The 20,844-nt window shown below is 49.6% G+C and overlaps 1 protein-coding gene across 1 annotated transcript in view; it reads right to left on the bottom strand.

Moving 5' to 3' along the window:
- The window catches only part of LOC103749754 (ATPase family AAA domain-containing protein 3), a 23,857-nt gene extending 5,115 nt beyond the window's left edge, over window positions 1-18,742 (bottom strand). The window contains exons 1-15 of the mRNA XM_008852599.3: window positions 18,417-18,742; window positions 13,751-13,827; window positions 12,431-12,532; window positions 12,087-12,146; window positions 10,650-10,719; window positions 9,526-9,691; window positions 9,178-9,247; window positions 7,243-7,398; window positions 6,678-6,734; window positions 6,277-6,402; window positions 5,932-6,056; window positions 5,108-5,159; window positions 4,633-4,703; window positions 2,582-2,749; window positions 1,333-1,441 (exon numbers count right to left, since the gene is read on the bottom strand). Coding sequence (XP_008850821.1) covers window positions 1,333-1,441; window positions 2,582-2,749; window positions 4,633-4,703; window positions 5,108-5,159; window positions 5,932-6,056; window positions 6,277-6,402; window positions 6,678-6,734; window positions 7,243-7,398; window positions 9,178-9,247; window positions 9,526-9,691; window positions 10,650-10,719; window positions 12,087-12,146; window positions 12,431-12,532; window positions 13,751-13,827; window positions 18,417-18,621 — 1,614 coding nt within the window. The 5' untranslated portion in view covers window positions 18,622-18,742. The remainder of the gene's footprint in view (window positions 1-1,332; window positions 1,442-2,581; window positions 2,750-4,632; window positions 4,704-5,107; window positions 5,160-5,931; window positions 6,057-6,276; window positions 6,403-6,677; window positions 6,735-7,242; window positions 7,399-9,177; window positions 9,248-9,525; window positions 9,692-10,649; window positions 10,720-12,086; window positions 12,147-12,430; window positions 12,533-13,750; window positions 13,828-18,416) is intronic.
- Between the last annotated feature and the right edge of the window lie 2,102 nt (window positions 18,743-20,844).

The following is a 20,844-nucleotide window of genomic DNA, read 5'->3' as shown; positions in this document are numbered from 1 at the left end:
ATTTATGGTTTTTTTTTTTAAACTTTTTAAAAAGTGTTTTGGGTTTTGACATCTACCCCAGTGAAGGAAGGGTGTGGAGTAGAGTTGTTAAGAAGTCACTAAGATTTCTTCTTTTTTTTTGTCTTTTTGAGACAGGGTCTCCCTGTAGCCCCAGCTGTCCTGGAACTCACTATGTAGACCAGGCTGGCCTCAAACTCACAGAGATCCGCCTGCCTCTGCCTCCCAAGTGCTGGGATTAAAGCATGCGCCACTGCGCCCGGCTTACTTCCTATTCTTTAAGCAGCCCACTGTACTGTGCCAAGTTCCTTGTTCTCCACTATCAGTTGTAGAAACAGATCTGGACCCTGAGTGAGGACAGACCAGAGTCCTCGGCTGGCCACAGAGGATGTAGTCTTCAATGTAAAGCATTTATTAGAGCAGCTAAGCCAGCTTGTTTTGATTAGCACCATCACCTGTGTACCTAGGTCACAAAGTCCAAACCTAAGTAGGTTCTTGTCCCATAAAATGCATATCCAGAAAAACACTGCTAAATGGCCAAGTTATCACTTGACTATAGACAGCAAGCTCCAGGGACATGGCAGGGCTACCACAAAGCTTGAGGTGGCCATCACACCCTCTTCACCAACATGTTTTTTCTTCCTTTCTTTTTTGGGAGACTCACTATGTAGCCCTGGCTGGCCTGAAACTCATTATGTGCACAGGCTGGCCTCACAGATAATCCATCTGTATCTGTCTCTGGAGTGCTAGGATTAAAGGCATGTGCCACCATGCCTGACAAACATGGCTTTTCTTGGCAATACCAGGGACTGAAGTTTCCTAGATGCTGTCTTGGTCCTGCTGTGGGGGGCCAGCTCCCTGCTTCAAGATCATGAAGCTGCCTAGCTGCAGCTTCACGGAGAAACAGGGTGTTAGGGAATAACATTCTTGCCCCCTACTCAATTCCACTGTGAACTTGTAAAAGCCAGATATCCAAGAGTACCCATACATGGAATAGGCGTCTGTTGATGTGAAACAAAAGTTCAATACTCATCTGCAATCATCTGCCAGCCCAGAGGGGCAGCCCCATCTCCCCACGTGCCCAAGACCCTTGCACATCTGCCCTAGCACCCTGACAGAGCCCAGACTGGGCCAGAAGGGGCTGAGCCATTGATGACACTGCCCTATCTTCCCAGGAGGGACTCAACAGGCCTTGTGACTGCAGGTTCATGCAGTGACCTGAGCAGAACTAAGGGCCATGTGCCTATCCATGCTCAGAACATCCTTCAACATAAACTCCCAGTGGGAGCGTGGGGTAAAACCTCAGAATAGGTAGAGTCCGGGGTCCTAACTCACCTGCCATGCCACAGCAAGCTGAGCAATCTCCCGGCCTGACATGCCGTCCGTCAGCTGTGCAACCTCTGAGCATTTCTTCCCATAGTCAAACTGGGCCACCTTCAGGCGTCTGGAGGAAGAGTTCCCAAGAGGGCCTGAAGTGCCATGGCTCCACACAAAGTGGGCTGGGGAGACAGGAGTAAGGCTGCCCAACATCTCGCCCCACCAAATGCCACTGCCTGATCTGGGTACCCTTGGTGGAATCAGCCTTAGATGGGTGAGGTGAGCTCTGCCGGACACTGTCGGGCTTCCTACCTAACCTTCTGGGCACATACCACAATCCTACAAGAGGTGCCCAGGTGGGGGCCAGGCAAGGCTGGTAGGTGGAGCTGTACCTTCCCAATCTGCTCCCACTCTTACTCACTGGACTCTGCCCACACTACATACTCAGCACCCAAAGAGCAGGTGTCAGGTCAGTGCTCAGCCAGGGATAAGCTAACAGAACAGGTGGGATTTCCGGGGAAAGAAAGAACAGTGGAGCGAAGTGCAATCCCAGTTTCCAGTAACAACACCTGACCCAAAGCTACCGAAACTATGAAAAGTAGACAGAAAACCAGAGCCAAAGCTGAGATGGGGGCTATGAGGTCAGAGGGAAGGCAGGGCACCTGGCAAGCCTGGGTGAGGGATGGGCCCATAGGGAACAGCGGATCCAAGCCATGTTTCCTCCAAAACAGAGAATGGCTATGGGCAAGCAGGAGGGATTCAGGTCAGGACATGGAAGAACATGCAGCCTGGATGCTGTGGAGCCCAGGCCCCAGGAGATGGCTAAAAGCAGAGCAGCCTCTGCTGATGGAGGCACAGGGAGAGTCCTAGACACAGCAGTGAGGTGCTGCCGGGAACACCAAGGCTTCCTTACCAGGGAGCTTTCATTCAGTGCTTTCTCCCTGCCGCTCCTGCCGCATGGCCAGGATGGGTATGCAGCTAAACAGACCGAAGCCAGGCAACTCAGCAGCAAAGAATGTTAACTGGCTACTTCCAAATCTGGCACAAAGGGCTCAGAGCAAACTTAAAGGGTGCCACTGTCCACTGCTACCCAGGCACTTCAAATTAGTACAGTGGGAAGGAAAGACTGAGGGTACCCATGACAGAGTCATGTCTGCCAGGACGTGCATAGAATGTGATCCCACACAGATGGTCAATACCCCAGGGAAACGACGTGCCCAGACAGGAGCTAGATCAAAGGGGGAACCCTGTGGAGCTGGACACTTACTGCTTTCCTTCTGTGGCCGGCTTAAGGACATACTTGTCAAAATACATTCTCACCAGGCGCTCCCGCTCCTCCCGCTGTGGCAGGGCAAAGCAGACCATCTCGTCGATACGGTCATTAATGGCCCAGTCAAACTGCTCGGGTTGGTTACTGGCCAAGACCAGCATGAACCTGCAGTCACCAAGTGCACACTGAGGGCCTGGCCAGGTATAGGCCACTCAGGGGCAGTTTACTCCCCAGGTAAACTTTGTAACATAACTTGGAAGCTTTCTTCTCTTCTTTCTTATCCCTCCCCGTTCTTTTTTAGAGGAGCTGGGGTTTGAATCTAGAGCATCACACATGCTAGGCAAGTGTCCTACCACTGAGCTCCATCCCCAGCCCTTGATAGCTAATTTAAAAAAAGGTTCATTTTTATTTGGGGGGCTGGGGAGGGTGGCACATGCCTTTGATACCAGCACTCGGGAGGTGGCAGATCTCAGGCTAGCCTGGTCTAGATACAGAGTTCCAGGCCAACTATGGGTATAGGGAGACCCTGTCTCTATTTTTAATCTATGTATCTATTTGTATCTATTGTGGACATATGCATATGATGTAAGTGCCAGTCAAATTCCAGGGCATTTGGATCCCATGGAGCTCGAGTTACAGATAGTTGTAAGCCACCTGACATGGGTGCTGGGAACAGAACTTCAGTATTCTGCAACAGCAGGAACTGCTTTTAACTGCTGAGTCATCTCTCATCCCCGTGGGCAGCTTTTTAACTCAGAAAACTAATGAAGACCCAGCCACACAGGACGATCAGGCCCATATGCACAACCAATGCTCAAGGATGCCTGGCATTCTAAGGCTTTGTTGTGGCCTCCACTTTTTTCCAGTGGCCCTGGGCCAGCCACAGCCAGTGAGTGGGGGAATGTGCCTGAGAAGATGACCACATGTTGACCATAAAACTGGGTCCTCCCATAGTGATGAGCAAGCTGGGGCTAGGATTAGGGGATCTAGAAGGGAGGATCATGCACCTATCCTAATAGTGACTTCTGGAAGAAGTGCTGAGAAATGGCACAAATTGGGCCTTTTTTCCCCAAGGTCTGAATGCTGCCCCAGTCCTAGGATTCCAAAGACAAAAGCCAAGGCTTCATTCTTTCTATCCATGACACTTGGGATCTGCGCCTGTACCAGCTCCCAGCAAGAACAAACACATTCCAGGTTCAGGCCCAGGTGCCAGTGCCCCCATGGCAGCCTCTGCAATCACAAGGCATCCTTGGGCAAAAGGAATGTCTCAGCTCAGCTGCACATGGACAGCTGGACACAAACAAACAAAAAACAATTATTATTTTTTGTTTTATTTGTATGAGTGTTTTATCTACATGTGTGTAAGTGTACCACATGTGTGCAATGCCCACACAGGTGTCTGTCATATCCCCTGAAACTGGAGTTACAGGTGTTCAATAGCCACCATGTGGGTGCTAGGAATCAAACCTAGGCCTCTAGAAGAACAGCAAGCTTTTTTTTTTTTTTTTTTTTGGTCTTTTTGAGACAGGGTCTCCCTGTAGCCCCAGCTGTCCTGAACTATGTAGACCAGGCTGGCCTTGAACTCACAGAGATCCCCCTGCCTCTGCCTCCCGAGTGCTGGGATTAAAGGCATGTACCACCATGCTCGGCCTTTTTTTGGTCTTTTTAAAACAGGGTCTCCCTGTAGCCCCAGCTGGCCTAGAACTCTTATGTAGACCAGGCTGGTCTTATCTGCTTGCCTTTGCCTCCCAAGTGCTGGGACTAAAGGCGTGAGCCACCATACCACCATGCCCAGAACAGTAGATTTTCTTTTTGGTATTTTTGAAACAGGATCTCCCTGTAGCCACAGCTGGCCTGGAACTCATTATGCCCAGCTCAGCAAGTGTTCTTAACCACTAAGATGTATCTCTCTAGGCCCCAGCTGTGTACTGGATTCTTGGCCCTGCCTCTTAGCAACTGGTATACCTGACTGTATCTTCATTCCCTTATGATGACAAAGTGACAGTACCCAGAAGCACTCTACATGGGGGTTGGAGGGCTGTACTTACTTGCTACTATGCTGGCCTGTCCTGTGTAGGAACGCATTCAGGGTAGCCCTGAGGTCTTCACTTATCTTTTCCTACAGAGAGAAAGTTCCAGCGTCAGTCTCCTGACTGAGGGAGTGTCCAGAGCAGACACAGTTGAGAGGGCAAGGCAGGTGCAGGAACATGAGCCCTGACCTGACAGTCAGAACTTAGTTTCCACCTGATTCAGAACTGCTGCAGGGCACAGGTGTGGTTAGTGAGGGGCACATATCCAACATGTGCAAGGCCCTGGTTCATCTATGAGGACATAGATACAACATGTTTTCAAATAAACATAAAAGGGAAAGCAACTGAGCAGCAGTCTCAGCACTGTCCCAGCACGTAGGCCTGGGCCTTTTCTGCTCTAGGACATGGCGACCTCAAGGCTGGTCTCCTGCTAGATTAGTTCAGAGCACCTAGCTCTAACTCTTACACGCAGATATGGTTCCAGAATACTCACAGTCGCTCGCTTCCTAAGAAAGGCATCTGCTTCATCCACAAAGAGCAGGAGGCTGTGAACCAGAGGGTGGTCAGCCAATGGGCTACTGAATGCTACAAACCAACATCCAGAAGCTCCCAGAAGTAACAGGGAGAAGCTGTCCCAGAGAGCCTAGACTCTGCCCTGTTAGGGACTCTTATTATGCTGTCCCAGTGAAACCACAGCTCACAGCTTTGAGTACCCCGATACTGGGAGCTTGGCTGCAGTTCTGATGGCACATGCTGGGCAGAATGTTCCTCTTAGCTACAGGTCACACTTAAGGCCCCCAGCCTGGGTCAGATAAGGGTTGAGCTATACATGGTCAGCACCAGGGGCAAGTAGACCTGAGGTAAAATGGTAAAGACCTAAGGAAGGGCCCTAACCAAGGTAGCAGTGATACCAGAACTGAGGCTAGCCATGTCATACTTCATGTGTTTCTGTGACACACTCTATTGACTTTCAAAGGGTTTAACATACTCAAGGAGGGAGCCAGAAGCCTTGGTCCATTCCCCTGCCCATCTGAGCCAGTCACTCAACTCCTGGTAGTTAATTAAATCTGAATAGCAGCTCCCTTGTACTGGAGGCCCTGTGACCTGTAGTCCACCCTTAGCATGACCTTCTCCTTAATGGACCCTTTAGCATAAGCACCCACCCCCAAGTATCTTCAGAAGCTAAAGGCTGCCTGTGGATTCCCATACAGCTTCACGGACAAGACAGGAGAAAGACAGCAGGGCCCTAGCAGGGTACCCTAGTGGGTCCCCAGGACCTGGTACCCATGTATGTGGGGTGGGGTGGTGTGCTCTCACCCTCGTCGGCTGGTGCTCGCCCAGTCGAAGACCTTGTGCATGGCGGTCACACCCTCCCGCCCCATGGGGGCCACGTCCCCTCCTGTCATGATGGCGTAGTCCATGCCCGAATGCAGTGCGAGTTTCTGGGCAGGAAGGGGTGGGGAGACAGAGCAGATGTTCCTTCCCTGACTGACAAGCCCACAGCTCTACCAGCCAACCCTCCCCCAGGTGGACAGACCCTAACAAAAGAGCTAAGTGGCCCCTGCATGCACTGCAATGCCCTGAGGACCAGTGAAGGAGACTCACCCCAGGGTGAGAGGCCATGCCGCACCCAGTCCCACCTGACCAGCCAGGTATCCTTACCTTGGCAAACAGTGTCTTGCCAGTCCCTGGTGGCCCATACATCAGAATGTTCCTGTATAGGCTTTTGTTCTTCTTGGTATTTCTTGTTGCTATGGCAATGTCTCGCACCCGTGCCTCCAGGCTGGGCTGCCAGAGGAAGATGTGGTTTGGGAAACCTGGTCTCCCAACCTGCAGACAGCCTTGGGGAGTAGAGGGCCCACAAGTACTCTGGTGCAGCCTAATCCTTGTGGATCTTGGATTGGCCTATGGGGCAGCTAAATGCAGACTTGGTAGATAGCAACATGTATTTTAGGAACCCAAGCTACCAGCATAAGGAGCAAGGGGACACAACAGTTCAACTGTGCTATCCCTTCCCTGGGGCCCACACAGCCCTCCCAAATTATAGATGCCTCATGACTTACGCTAAGGATGACACCCTCCAGAGCATCCTGGGGCCTGCTGACAAGCCGCCTGCTGACCTGTAGGGGGCATCATCACAGTTGGCTGGGCACAGAGAGCTACTTTGAAGTGCTGCCCCATAGAGCCCAAGTCCAGGACCCTGGTGTCAGCTGGAGAAACAGCATCTGTTGTGGGGCCTGGAGTGATTTATCAGCTCTTATCAAAGACTTTTATCTTCTCAACCACCTGCTCTAGCCAGTTTAAAGAACAGGCCTGTCAGAGAGCAGCTCAGCCTAAGGGAAGTGGCTAAACATCAAGCTATGTTCACACCTTCTATGGCATGACAGACCCTGGAGCCCAGGTTGTGAAGAGCTCAGTCAGGGGCAGTCATATCAGCACATAACACTTATCCAACAGACCCAATGGCACAGCACATAGTCAGGAGAAAATACCCATGTCAACATGCAGGAGAGAGTAGGTGTTTGAAAAACAAGGGAGGGAACACAGTAGACTGTGTACCGCTTGCTTGTGATGTGAGAAGAAAACCCAGCAAGTACAAAGAGCCCTGGGCCCTCTCTGTGGCCATACCTGGATGGGGTGTCGCAGTGCCTCCAGCACTGAGATGCGTGAGGTCTCCCTCACCAGGGATGGCTTCCCTAGGCGGGCCTCAATGTATCGACCAGCAACAGTAGTAGCATTCTTGGCAGAATAGACCCCAACAGCCAGCAGGGTTAATCCAGCCACCTGGAACAGAAAGACACGACAGTCTGTCACCTCTGCCACACAGCTCACCTGTGCCGCAGGGACATCTGAAGTCCCATGGCAGCCATATCGGACCCTGGCTGAGTCTCCAGACCCACACCACAGCTAGCCAGTACTCACTTGCATACTACAGGTGAGGTTAAAAGCTTATCACAGGCCAGGCGTGGTGGCACATGCCTTTGGTCCCAGCACTTGGAAAGCAGAGGTAAGCAAATCTCTGTGAGTTCAAGACCAGCCTGGTCTACATAGACAGTTCCAGGCCAGCTGGCACTACAGAGAAATCCTGTCTCAGGCAGAAAGTGGCATCTATCTTAAGTCACAGGAGCCACTTGTACCCTAAAGGAAATGCCAGTCACGAGTCCCAAATTACAAGTTTCCACCACACCAGAGATTTCTGCATGTCATTGCCTTTTAGAGACTGTGAAAAAATATGCATCTGCACATGGAGTCTTTTTAACATGGATCCGTTTTTAGAGGAAGCTCAGCGTTCTATACCAAATCAGGAATGAGAACTGTAGCAAAAAAAAAAAAAAAAAAAAAAAAAAAAAAAAAGCTTATCACTAAACATCCTCTGTCAGAGCATTTTGCTCTGTGCCTTACAATATGAATCTTCAAAAGGAGAGGCTATAGGACTGAATATGGCTCTACAGGGCTAGATGCCCACGAGGGTCACACCTTCCACTGCTTTCTTACCACTGAAAAAGTTAATCTTCACTCCTGGAAAATAAGGCTAACCCCAAACCATGAATTTCCTTTAGAAGTCAATGTATTAGTACATCAAGCAGCTCTACAAGGTAAGAAGGAACATCTTCTGGGCCAGGCTATGGTTCACTGGGTAAGCACTTGCCTGGCATATACAAGACCTGAGGTTCCTTTCCTAGCACCCTAAATAATAAGATGCCTTCAGCATTCCTCTCAGTGGGTCACCCTCTGCCACCTAGCATGACATCCTCAGATACACCTTAAAAAAGCCTTAGGCCTTCAAAGCTCTGTATCACAGCTCATCTCCTGTCTCCTGGAGTTGTCTGGGTCCACTTTGCTAAAAACGCTGGGTAAAACAGTTATGACCACCCTCTCCTAATGACACTGGAAAGTGAGCTCTAGCCCCTTCCCAAGTCTTTGCCTAGTCAGTAGACTAGAAGTCTCAAGCTTTAAGGCAAGTTGTTACTGCCATGACTGGGTGCAATTTGTCCCTCAAAGATTCACATGCTGAGGGTTGGTCTCATGCAGTGCTGTAGAGATTACAGAACCTTCCATTGTAGGGTCTAATAGAGGTCACTTGTCTGCTACTCAGACTTTCCGGCACCAGAACTGTGAGCTAGATAAACCTCTTTGCTTTATTAGGTTAGTCAGCCTTGGGTACCTTGTTAGAACAACATAAAATGGACTAAGAAAAGATTAAATGCCCTAAGCTCATATACTCCACCATGTCTTACTTTTGTTCTTTTGTCTTTTTTGAGACAGAATCTTCCTGTGGCTCTAGCTATCCTGGAACTCACTATATAGACAAGGCTGGCCTCTGCCTTCCAAGTGCTGGGACTAAAGGCATGTGCCACCACGCCCGGCCTATTATTCTTAAAGACCAGGTGCTAAAGCAAAGTGTGCCTGTTCTGTGCTGGCACACCAGTGCTGAGTGCACCTGCAGAATACCAGGTATCTCCCCAGCCCAGCAGGGAATAGGGCTGAGCTTTATAGGGAAGCCCCAGACTGTGCCCAGAGCTGTCCACCAGGTCCACCCCTAGAGAATGTAGTAGTACATACTGTGGCTGTCACTTTGTCCCAGTCTGTCACAAAGGCACGGAACCCTTCACCAAACAGAGTGCCAGCTGTCCTGCAGGGGGAAAACAGTCACATAACTGGGAGGGACATAGGGACATAGAGACGTGGAGAACATCAAATGCAAGAACCTAATGAAGCCTTCTAATTCCCAGAGGTCAGCCTTAAAGGTCAGCCCACAGAAAGGCCTTCCAAGCTGGGGGTCAAAGAGCTGACCCAGACCTGCAGTACCATGAGGGCTCTAGAACCTTCAATGACCAGTGACTCACCAGCTTGATCTGGGAACCACAGGACAGATGCACAGCAGGCACTGGGCTTTGGCTGCATCCTCACCTGATGGACTCCAAGATGGTCTGGCGGTGCTCAGCAGCCTTGAGGCGGATCTGTTCTCGGATAATGTCTGCATTCTCTCGATCAGCCTTGGCCCGGGCTCGAGCCTCGGCTTCTACTCGCAGCATCTCATTCTTATGCCGTAGCTCCATCTCTCGTTCCACGGTAGCTGCCCAGGAAGAGGAAAAGGTAGAAAGAGTGGCACTCAGCCTATACTGGGCCTGCCTCTACCCACACTGCTGACATGCACACAAAGACCTAGACATTGCATGGACCAGGGACAACACAGTGTCATAATGAACAAACCACACTCCAAGGCAAGCCTTTCTGGCAAACCGAGGAGTCATGAAACCATCTACTGTAGCCCAGGCAGGGTGACATGTTTATGACATGTTTATTTATTTATTTTTTGGTCTTTTTGAGACAGGGTCTCCCAGTAGCCCCAGCTGGCCTGGAACTCACTATGTAGACCAGGCTGACTTCGAACTCACAGAGATCTGCCTGCCTCTGCCTCCTGAGAGCTGGGATTAAAGGCGTGCACCACAACACCCAGCTTTCTGATGACATGTTTAAAGAAACAAAATAAAGTGTGGAGAATCAAAATAGAAACCCACTTAGCCCACTTATAACTGAAGCTCTACCACAGGATATAAACATAGCAATATTCCTATCAAAATTAACCTGTCCTCAAACTTTCTGTATAGGGGCCAACCTACAGTGAAAGCTCTGCCAAGAGTGAGCTCCTAAAAATCAAGACACCCAGCTGCCTCTAGTGTCAAAAGCATGTGCTACAAATACAGTCCTTAGTTGAGGTCTCAGTGAGTCACTGTGTATGCATTTGTCTTTTTTTAATTGTTTATTGTTTTATTTATCTCATATGAGTATTTTGCCTGCATGTCTTTAAGTGCACCTGTGCATATAATGCCCAGAGAGACCAGAAGAGAGTGTTGGATCTCCTGAAGTTACTGATGGTTGTTAGCTGCCATGTGAATGCTGGAAACCAAACCTGGGTCCTCTGCAAGAGCAGCCAGTGAGTGCTCTTAACTGCTGAAACTATCTCGTCCCTGTGTAGGTATTTAAGGACTAAGATGCCCAACAAAGACACCCATCTTCACGGGACCGCCTACCTCGCCGCATGGCCTCCTGCTTCTGCACAGACTCCTCTTGTTTCCGTAAATTCTCTTCATTCAGAAGTTGCTGAGAAGTCACAGGAAAGGTAAAAGCTTTTGAAAATCAGAAAAACACCACCAAGCCAACAGGATGCAGCTGTTCTGAGCCAGGAATGCTGCTGTCTACCTGAGGAGTCCAGCTTTCTCAGGTATATCTGAGGTACAGTTTGTTAAGGTTCAGATAGCCCCACCCCCTCACCAACAGGGCCTCATGGACCTCACAAGCCCAACACAGCAGGCTTCCCTTTTGATCTCTAAAGGGGGCAGGTTTTAACAGTCCTGCTCTCCCGTCCCTCCCCCCCCAACTTTAAAAAAAATATATCTTCCTGCCTTCTGCACCCCCCAGAAGTCTCCCCCTATAAACGACCCCAGCTCACGACCCGTGCAGATATTTTCCCTGCCGGGAAGGGAATCTGTCCCATGTGTTCCTTTGTTAACAAACTCTACTCCACTGGAGTTTTATTTGTGTCCTGGTGCTTTCTCCTGATCAACCAGATTCATCCATCACCTACTTTACCTATCACAGTTCATGTTGGCCCAGAACGTGCATACCTGAGGCTTCAGAGCTGCCCCATCTGCTAAGGCAGAAGCTTCACTAGTGTGGCTGCCCAAGACCCCCAAGGACTGCTACTCTGCTCTATGGTTCACACAGAATTCTGCTTGTTGGGAGTTGGAGAGATAGCTCAGGGGGTAAGAGCAGTTGCTACTCTTCTAAAGAACCTGGGTTCAACTCCAAGCATCCACATGGCAACTCACAACAGCCTGTAACTCCGATCCCAGGTCTAATGCCCTCTCTGGCCTTCAGAGGCTTTGGCATGCATGAACTTATGTGAATACACACATAAGAATAAGAGAATTCTGCTCTTTTGCTTCCTGAGTTTAACAGCTATAATGCCCCAATAGACAAAATATTTCAAAACCCCCATGAACTTAAGCCTGATACTGACAAACCACAACAGTGGGGAGTCAGCACTGACCAAAGGAGGGCCACCCAGGCCTTGGAGTGTCCAGGGATCCTCAGCCAAGCACTGATCTTTCAGGTCAGGCAGGTACCCTAGGTAAAGATTTTATCTGGCAAAAGCCCTCAGAGAGGTTGGAAAACCCACCTCTGCTGTGGAAGTCTCACCAAAAGATATGTACATGGTACTACACATGTACTTGTACATGTTTGTGTACACACATGGCTCTGTATTTGGGTGCCTCTGTGTCTGCTAGCCTGGGTACGTCCATGTGCACACAGGCCCGTGAATATGCAACATTCCAGGGCTTACCAACATTTGAGTAAAATTTACCTGGGACCAGCAACACCTGCCTTCCTGCCCATGACCTTAGGACACAGTCTCCTGTGCTATTCAAGGACAGTGCATGTCTGTCAAAGAAGGTGTAGTTGCTCACCTGCTGTTTCAACTGGTCCTCATAGCGCTGTCGGGCTAGCTTATCCTGGTACTGAGCCCTCTAGGGAGAAGACAGCAGTAAAGACACACTTTGATGGGAGAAGACACTGAAAAGGTCAGAGAACATGGTCTATTCCCACTTTTCACAAACATGCAGGGCTCCAAACCAGGGTCTATAGGCTTTGGGTTTTATTGTTGATTTTTTACAATGGTGTTCCAAGTCTCAGTGAAACAGATGACACCCAGTAATCCTCAGCTGGTCAGTAACTTAAAGATCCAGAATGGTCCTTCATTGCTCCCCATGACCCTGGGCCTCCTGTCAAAAGTGATTTCCTGCACACTTACAGCCTGGTGCTGCCGGGTCTCCTCGCTCAGGGTCTTCCTTCTCTCTTCAGCCTGCACGCGTATCTGTTCATTTTTCAGCTGCTCCACAGTGGCCTCATACTCCTGCAGAACATACCACTCAAGATGCTAGTGTGAGACTTGCATCCTTGGCAGCAGCCCACTCTTTGGGGCTGTAGGCTACAGAATAGCAGAATTACATATGCCTAGCTGGTCTGTGCAGCAGGCTGGAGTACAGCAGAAGGCATTTTTGAAAACAGTCTGGACAGACATTCATACACCCTTACACGGGCTCACAGCCCTAGGCAGATGGACAAAGCCATACCTAGACAGAAGTGTTACTTCTTTACCCTGAATTCACAATAAAACTGTGCTATATGACAGACAAGGACTGAGAGCCGAGCATGCTATATGCTCACTGCAACTGTAGCATTAAAGATCCTGCCAAGGGCTGGAGAGATGGCTCAGTGGTTAAGAGCACTGACTGCTTTTGCAGAGGACCCAGGTTCAATTCCCAGCACCCACATGGTGGCTAACAATCGTCCATAACTCCAGTTCCAGGGGAATCCAATGCCCTCTTTTGACCTCTGCAGGTACTACATGATACTGGTACACTTCCATGTATGCAGGCAATACACTCATACACATAAAATAAAAATATAATATATTTTTTAAAAAGATTACTCATACTCTGGGCCACTGCCCCTTTCATCTCCATTAGGTATGCCTAATGGAATTAGACAGTCAGACAACTGCTAGCCCTCAGCCTTCATTCTGGCCTCTTTAATCCCAGCACTTGGGAGGCAGAGGCAGGTGGATCTTTGTGAGTTCAAGGCCAGCCTGGTCTACATAGTGAGTTCCAGGACAGCTGGGGCTACAGGGAGACCCTGTCTCAAAGAGACAAAAATAAATAAACAAACAAACAAAATATTTTAAAAAAGATACTGCCAAGTGCAAAGAATAAAATTTCCAGGTCAGGCATGGTGGTGCATACCTGTAATCCTAGTATTTAAGAGGCTGAGGCAGGAGGTTTGCTGTGAGTTTGAGGCCAGCCTGGGCTACATAGCGAGATCCTGTCTCAAAACAAAATACAACACAATACAAAACAAGTTTCAAGAAAGATCTCTTATCCTCAGAAGTCCAGACATTCCTCACCTATGCCTGCTCTCAGGTGCATCTGTGTAGGGTCATGGCCCAATACTTAGCATCCCATCTTTACCTCCCCCAATTCATTCCCAGAATGGAAGACATGGCCACAGACCTGTCATCTGTGTACACATCCCGTCACACCCCACCTCCCCATGGCACTAGTCCAGAGTTCACCTTGAGCTTGGACTGTTGCTCCAGTTGCAATGTCTGCTCCTGCATTTGTGCAAGACTCAGTGCCTCCTTGGCATGGCCTGCAGGGTGTAGGGAAGCAGGAATGAGGGTATTAAGATATTGAATGTTAAGACTGATAACAAACGCACCTGTGACCACAAAGGGGACCATTAGTCATGCCAAGGGCTTTTCTGAGAAACCACACCACCATCTCAATCTTGAACCACTTTCCAGCCTACTCCTTGAACCTGACCAGACCTTGTACAATGACCCCTCCCTCCAAAGCTACTGACCCATATCCCAACCAAATGCTGGGTGGGCCTGGGGATGCATCTCAGTTGGTAGAATGCTTGCCTAGCATGCAAAAAACTCTAGGTTCAATTCTCATGACACATAAAACTGGTGGTGGTGGTGGTGGTGGTGGTGGTGCATGCCTGTAATCCCAGTAATGCTAGAGGTGAAGACAGGAGGATCTGAAGTTCAAGGTCATTCCTAGCTACATAGTGAGCATGAGCTCTGTCTGGGGAGGGGGGGGCACAGACACAGACATTGATGTGACAGGTGAAACAAATGAAAGAACTTTGATATCTGTACCTGTAACCATTGATTTGCAATAAAAAACATGTAGGCAGGTCGGGCTAGAAAAATGTCTCAGAAATTAAGAGCAATAGCATTCACCCAAGGGCCAGGTTCCAGTCCCAGCACTCACGTGGGGACTAACAATCAGCTGTTAACTCTAGTTCCAAGGGATCTGATGCACTCTTCTGGTCTTTCTAAGCACTGTACACACATGGTGCACTTACATACAGGCAAAACATTCATACACATAAAGAGCACTTGCTCCTCTTGCAGAGGTCCCAGGTTTGGTTCCCAGAACCCACATAGCAGCTCACAACCATCTCTAACTCCAGTTTCAAGGGATCCAACATCCTCTTCTGGCTCCTCCAGCACTAGGCATACAATGCACATGCAAGCAAACACACACATAAAATAAAAATAAATCTTAAAAAAATGAAGCCGGAGCCAGGAGTGCTTGCATGACTTTAATCCCAGCACTTGGGAGGCAGAGGCAGGTGGTGGATCTCTGTGAGATTGAGGCCAGCCTAATCTACATAGGGAGTTCCAGGCCAGCTGGGACTACAGAGACCCTGTCTCAAGTAAACAAACAAAAAGAGAATTAATCATATACAGGCTAATGAACCTAGGTTATAAATATCTTCTATATGTGTTTGTGTACAAGATGGCTCTATTATCTATCAATACTCAGATGTTTTCTGAAAAAAAAAAAAAAAAAAAACTTCACTTATACTCTCCTACCCAAAGACTAAACATGAGGCGCCCCCCATTTTTAAAAAAAATTGTGTGTGTGTGTGTACATTAGTACTGGAACCCACAAAAGCCAGGTGTCAGATCCCCTGGAGCTGGAATTACAGATCGTTGTTGACCATTTCCACCTGATATGGGTGCTAGGAATCAAACTCAGATCCCCTGAAATAGCAATATGCTGAGCCATCTCTCTAGTCTCAGGTCTCCAAATTTTCTATGACAGTGTTCCATGACAGTATCTTATTGTGGAAGCCAGGCATGATGGTATACACCTTTAATCCTGCACTTGGGAGGCAGAGGCAGGTTTACATAATGAGTTTCAGGCCAGCTGGGGCTACAGGAAGACCCTGCCTCAAAAATCAAACAAACAGCCGGGCGTGGTGGCGCACCCTTTAATCCCAGCACTGAGAGGCAGGAGAATCTCTGTGAGTTCGAGGCCAGCCTGGTCTACAGAGTAAGTTCCAGGCAGCTGGAGCTACAGGGAGACCCAGTCTCAAAAAGACCAAAAAAACAAACAAACAAAAAAAACCCCACAACAAACAATATCTTATTGTGAAAATCTTCTACTACACAAAAAGGTAGGAAGTTATCACCCAGGAACCTCTACCTAATGTTTCAATGTTCCTGGCTTACTCCTTTGCCCACTACACTCTATTCCCATGACTTGTCTTCTTTTTGAAGCCTTCAAGGTCTGCCGCAACTCAGTATGGTACCTCCAACTGCAGCAAGCATATCCTTAACTAGAGCTTGACATTTGCTAATGATATGAGTCTTTTCTTGAGGTAAAATTGCCCAAAACAGGAGGTACCATGGTAGGTATACCCGATTCATTTAGATGACCACTGTGGTAGATGCCTTGGCCATCTGGGATCAGTTTATAGAGCATGCAGTTTGACATAAACTCAACTAACGAAGTGTCAGAGCTTGGGAAGGAGCTTCCAAGCCATCCTGGAGATCAGTGCCCAGGACCGAAGATAAAAGGACCCACTCCCAAGGAAAGGCAGCGGCAAGGCACAGCCCTGCCCCAATTCAACTAGTAAGCTTTGAAGCTAAGTGCTGAAAAGACCATGGCAGCCTTTGACAATGTCTCTCTGACAGAAGAGCTGGAGAGAGCAACAGCACCTTGGGGCTTTTTCTTAGCACAATAGGCAGGAATGTGGGTTTTACAGTCCAACAAAGCTGGGACCAAATCCTGGCTGCTCTGTTTATTCTTGATGTGTGACCTCTGGCAAGCTCAGCTAACCTCTCTTCCCTGAAAGAACTATAGTTCTCTTGTGAAATAAGACAGAGGCAAATTTCAGCACAGGTTTAGTGCCCACCTTGAGACCACCCTGTACTAGAAACTACATCCCAGAGAAGCACCAAGGGCAGGATCTGGGAAGACCCTGGGAATAAGGGCAGCATTGAGCTGGGCCCAGAGTAGGTGTTCTCATCAGGAGGAGGGCCACTGAGGATGGCTTTCACTGGCTCAGGGAAGGCAGCAGCAGGGTCAATGCAACAGGCTCATTGGCAGCTTCTGAAAGACCCTGATAAAAGGTTCAGGGGAGCGGGCCTAGTGGCGCTCTCTAATCCCAGCACTTGAGAGGCAGAGGCAGGTGGATCTCTGTGAGTTGGAGGCCAGCCTGGTCTACATAGTGAGTGCCAGGCCAGCTGAAAAAAAGTTCAGGGTACTAGAGTCTAGGTACCTGAGAGCATTCAGAGGATATGCTTACAGGAGGGCTATCAGGTATGAGGTATCCTGGGAAGATGGGTTTATAGGTTTCGAATAGGAAAACCATGCCAAATCCAGGCAACACTGAAACCAGGAAAGAAATTCAATACAGACTCCACAAGAAAAGGTCACAGATCGGGGCATGTGGCACGGCACCCACAGGGGATATTGCTGGTCCAGAAAACAGGGCTCTGACAAGATTGAGTACAAGTCAAGGAACTGGACCCTGATGGAGCATGCCCTGGTCAAGAGCTCCAAGACTGCCACTGCAGGAGGCTGGGGAGTAATTTAGAGGAAACAGTAGTCACGCTGGGGTAGAAGGCTGAGGCTGTTCCTCCAGGCTATATAACAGCCAGGGGAGATGGAACTAATTGCCAAGATTCAACTCTGAAATTCTGAGTGAACCCTCCCCCTTCCCCAACCAGGAGCTGCCCAGAAGTGTCCCCTACACAACCCTATAACAAAATATTAAGGTCATAGATCAAGCCTGCAATCATCTGAAATGGCCTGAAGGACAGCCACTGTTTCTTGTTACTGAGACTATCTAGCAAACATAAAAGATTACCTACAGAATTAACTAGCCACTTTGGGTCTCAAAGGCACTTTGTCCTAGGCCCAAGTTTGAAGGCTTCAACTGTGGGGATCTGAGCACACAGAGACCACTGCATAGACAGTTTTGTAGCCCACAAGAAGGGCAGAGGATTGAGTCACCAAGATCTAGACCCTCTCTCTTCTTAATCAGGAGGCTCGATTGTTTAAATTGTGGCTTCCCTCTAAGATCTTCTTGTGGAAAAGAGCTCATACATAAACACAAAATTGAGATCCACAGCATTCATTCGTCTAGTCCTTATTTATTCAACACCTTCTACATTCCAGGCTCTTAAAAGACACAAGCTACATTTTGATACAAACTGTCAACATCAAAGCTGAAAGGAGAACCCGGAGTGGCACACGCCTTTGATCCCAGCACTCAGGACGTAGAAGCAGGTGGATCTCTGTGAGATCAAGGCCAGCTGGTCTACACAGCGAGTTCCAGGATAGCTACGACTACAGGGAGACCCTGCCTCAACTTCCCCTGTCCCTAAAAAAGCAGAAAAGACAGTTTTGGGAGAGGTGGAGACCTGGCCTTAGAGAAGGTCCAGTGAGTGCTGACACGTGGCTCAGAGAAGTCCTCAGTCTGTGTCTTTACAGACGTCCTCCTCCAACGCTTCGGAGTGTAACGCTGTTTTCCAATAAGAAACACAATCTGCTATCTTTTCGCTAACACCAAACGACTCTTAAATGTGCTTCCCTTGTTAAGTGGAAAATTACTACCAACGACCACACTACGATCTCCTACTCTGGCCAAGCTTTGGCCTACCCCACGTGGAACAGGAAGAGCGCTCAGCTGTAGTACAGGCTACCTGCGCCTCTGAAAGCCTCTCCAAAGTGGCTAGCCCTGTCACACTGACAGCCGGAAGGTGCAAGGGAGTGACAGGACCTGGGTGTCCCAACACGCAGGATGGCTCTTGCCAAGGGACTCCCGGGACAGCTCAGCCGCTCGGTAGTCAGCTGCTCGCAAGGGCAGCCGATGCCTCCGGGAGCGTCGCTTCCCTGGGCCCACGGCCCCCGCGCCCTGCCCGCCGCACTCACGCGAGTGCTCCAGCTCGCGCGCTGCCTTGGCCGCACGCTCCAGGCCAGTGGGGTCGAAGTTGGTCCATTTGTCCTTGGGCATCGGCCGGTCTCTCGCGCCGGGGTCGCCGCCACCCTCGGCCCCGGGCTGCGCCGGCGGCAAGGGCGGTGGCACCCCGGTGCCTTCGCCCTTAGGGCCCTTGTTAATGCCGAACAGCCACGACATGGTCCGAGAGACTCCTGCGCGCAGAACAAGGAATCGAGCGTGACTTGCGCGGCTCCTAGCAGCCACCACGCGCCAAGTGCGAGAGTCACGGCGCAGGCGCAACACACACCTCTTCCTCCCCGGCCACCGATGCTCAGAAGGGCCAAAATTATCTCAGCCATGCGATTGGCTGCTGAGGCTATGACGCCATCTGCGTGGACAGCGGGATTGCTCCAGCCAGCTGGGAGGCGGGAGAGGGCGGGGCTCGTGGTTACGGGGCCCAAGCCGGGACAAAATGACTGGGGCGGGAGTCCGATCGGGACCTGTGTTGACTCGGGGTGCTTCCAGGCCGTGGCAGCCGAGGACCCGGGCCGGACTCGGGACTGCAAACCCACAGATAAATGAAGGGGCGGACCTTGCGTCCCCAGACCGACCACAGGCCCCCGCTGAGACCCCCTGTTTCCCCGCCGTGCAGCGTGGAGTGGGCTGTCCCGATGGCGACGGTAAACCGGAGTCACGCAGATCTGAGGCTGCCCCGAGTGACTCCGTGTCTGGCGCCCGTAACCTGACTTGTATGGATCTGGAAGCCTCGACAGAGACTGATACCACACAGTAGGTGTTTATTAGCTGACAACCATTTCCTGGCTAGACTTCTGCAACTGTTGCTCAATAGGGATCTGAAGAACCTGCCCCCCCTGCCTCTTCCTCCTGGGTATCTTGGCAAACTGCTATGGCAACTGATTTAGTTATGCTTTGCAGTACAAGTCTGCAGGGTGCCCTACGGGAGGAGCTATTCAAGCAGGGGGTGGGGGGTCTAGGCTTCGAAGGTCGCTAACCACTGAGCCCTCCCTGGGAATCTGTGAAGGACACTTGTGTGCTTTGGATCTAGGAGGAGGCTAACATGAACATGAGAGTACCCCTCAGACCCTGCCCTCCCTGTCCTCTGAGAAAAAGCTGCCCTCCAACTGACTCTGGAAAGCCCCTTCATTGTTCAAACCCTTTCCTGGTATCTGTTTATGATTTCTATGGAAATGGTCTGGGACAGAAGAGATAGAACGTTCTGCCCCAGGTGAGCTAGCCAATGACAGTATACTTGATACATCTGTGCATGGTCTCTACGGGAATAATCTGGGGCAGAAGAGAAAGACCGTTCTGCCCCAGGTAAGACAGCCAATGGCTGTACAGGTAAAGTCTCTGGAAATCAGCCCTAGATTGTTCCAATCCTTTCCTGGTTATTCTGTGTATAGTTTCTCTGGACATCCCCTGCTTTGTGGTTTTTGTGGTTTTTCTGCTTAAAAGCCCTGCGTTTTCACTGTTCAGGGTCGCAGTACAGCTCCCGAGACTGTGTCCCCAACCGGTTGGCTCCAATAAAGCATTCCTTTTTACTGAGACTCAGTGTCCGAGTGGTCAATTTAGGGAATTTTACAGACCCCGAACAAACAGAGGTATCACCAGGGAACCCACAATGTCTAAAGGCAGCGTCTTGGTCCCAGACTTTTTGATGAGACTGGTTGAGCTCATAGAATGATATGGGCAGACTATCCCACTGGACAGAAAATAATTTTAAGTAAAAAGTTTAAAGTAAAAGGTTTATGGGGCTGGAGAAATGGCTTGGCAGTTAAGAGCACTGGATACTCTTTAAAAAAATTTTTTTTAATTTTTATGTGTATGCGTGTATTGCCTACACGTAAGTGCACCTGTGTTGTGCAATGCCCGCGGAGGATAGAAGAGGTTCTTGGATCCCCTCGAACTGGAGTTACAGTTGTTAGCTGTTAGCTGTCTTGTGGGTGCTGGGATTCAAACCGGGTCTTCTGTAAAAACAACCAGTGTTCTTAACCACTGACCCATCTCTCCAGCCTCGCCTCTAGCATTTTCAATTGACAAATGGACCCTTCAAACTCCCTTCTCCATCTTCCAAAAGGACCCTCTGGTTCTTGTTCACAGATACCACAGCTCATTTGTAGGCCTTGCCTTGACCCTTGCCAGCATATGTGCTGGCCCAGCAGGAAAAGGAAAAGCTGCTCAGTCCGGCCTTTCAGAGTGGGGTCCCAGGCTGCTGCGTCTACCAAAGCAGGACTCCCAGCTTTTATGGGGTTCCTCTTCAGGGTGCAGTGGGTCAGAGACGTGACAGAATTGTGATGATGACCCCAGACAGTAGCAACTTAGTACTGAACCCAAAGCTTCTCCATAGCTAAGTAGCTCATATTCCCCCTTGAGAGTTATATTTAAAGTTACCTGCTTATG

Source organism: Nannospalax galili, unplaced genomic scaffold (assembly GCF_000622305.1).
Source record: "Nannospalax galili isolate Female #2095 unplaced genomic scaffold, S.galili_v1.0 scaffold806, whole genome shotgun sequence".
Taxonomy (NCBI): Eukaryota; Metazoa; Chordata; class Mammalia; order Rodentia; family Spalacidae; genus Nannospalax; species Nannospalax galili.
Note: the sequence above shows the minus strand (reverse complement) of the source record. Positions and strands in the feature narration are given on the sequence as shown.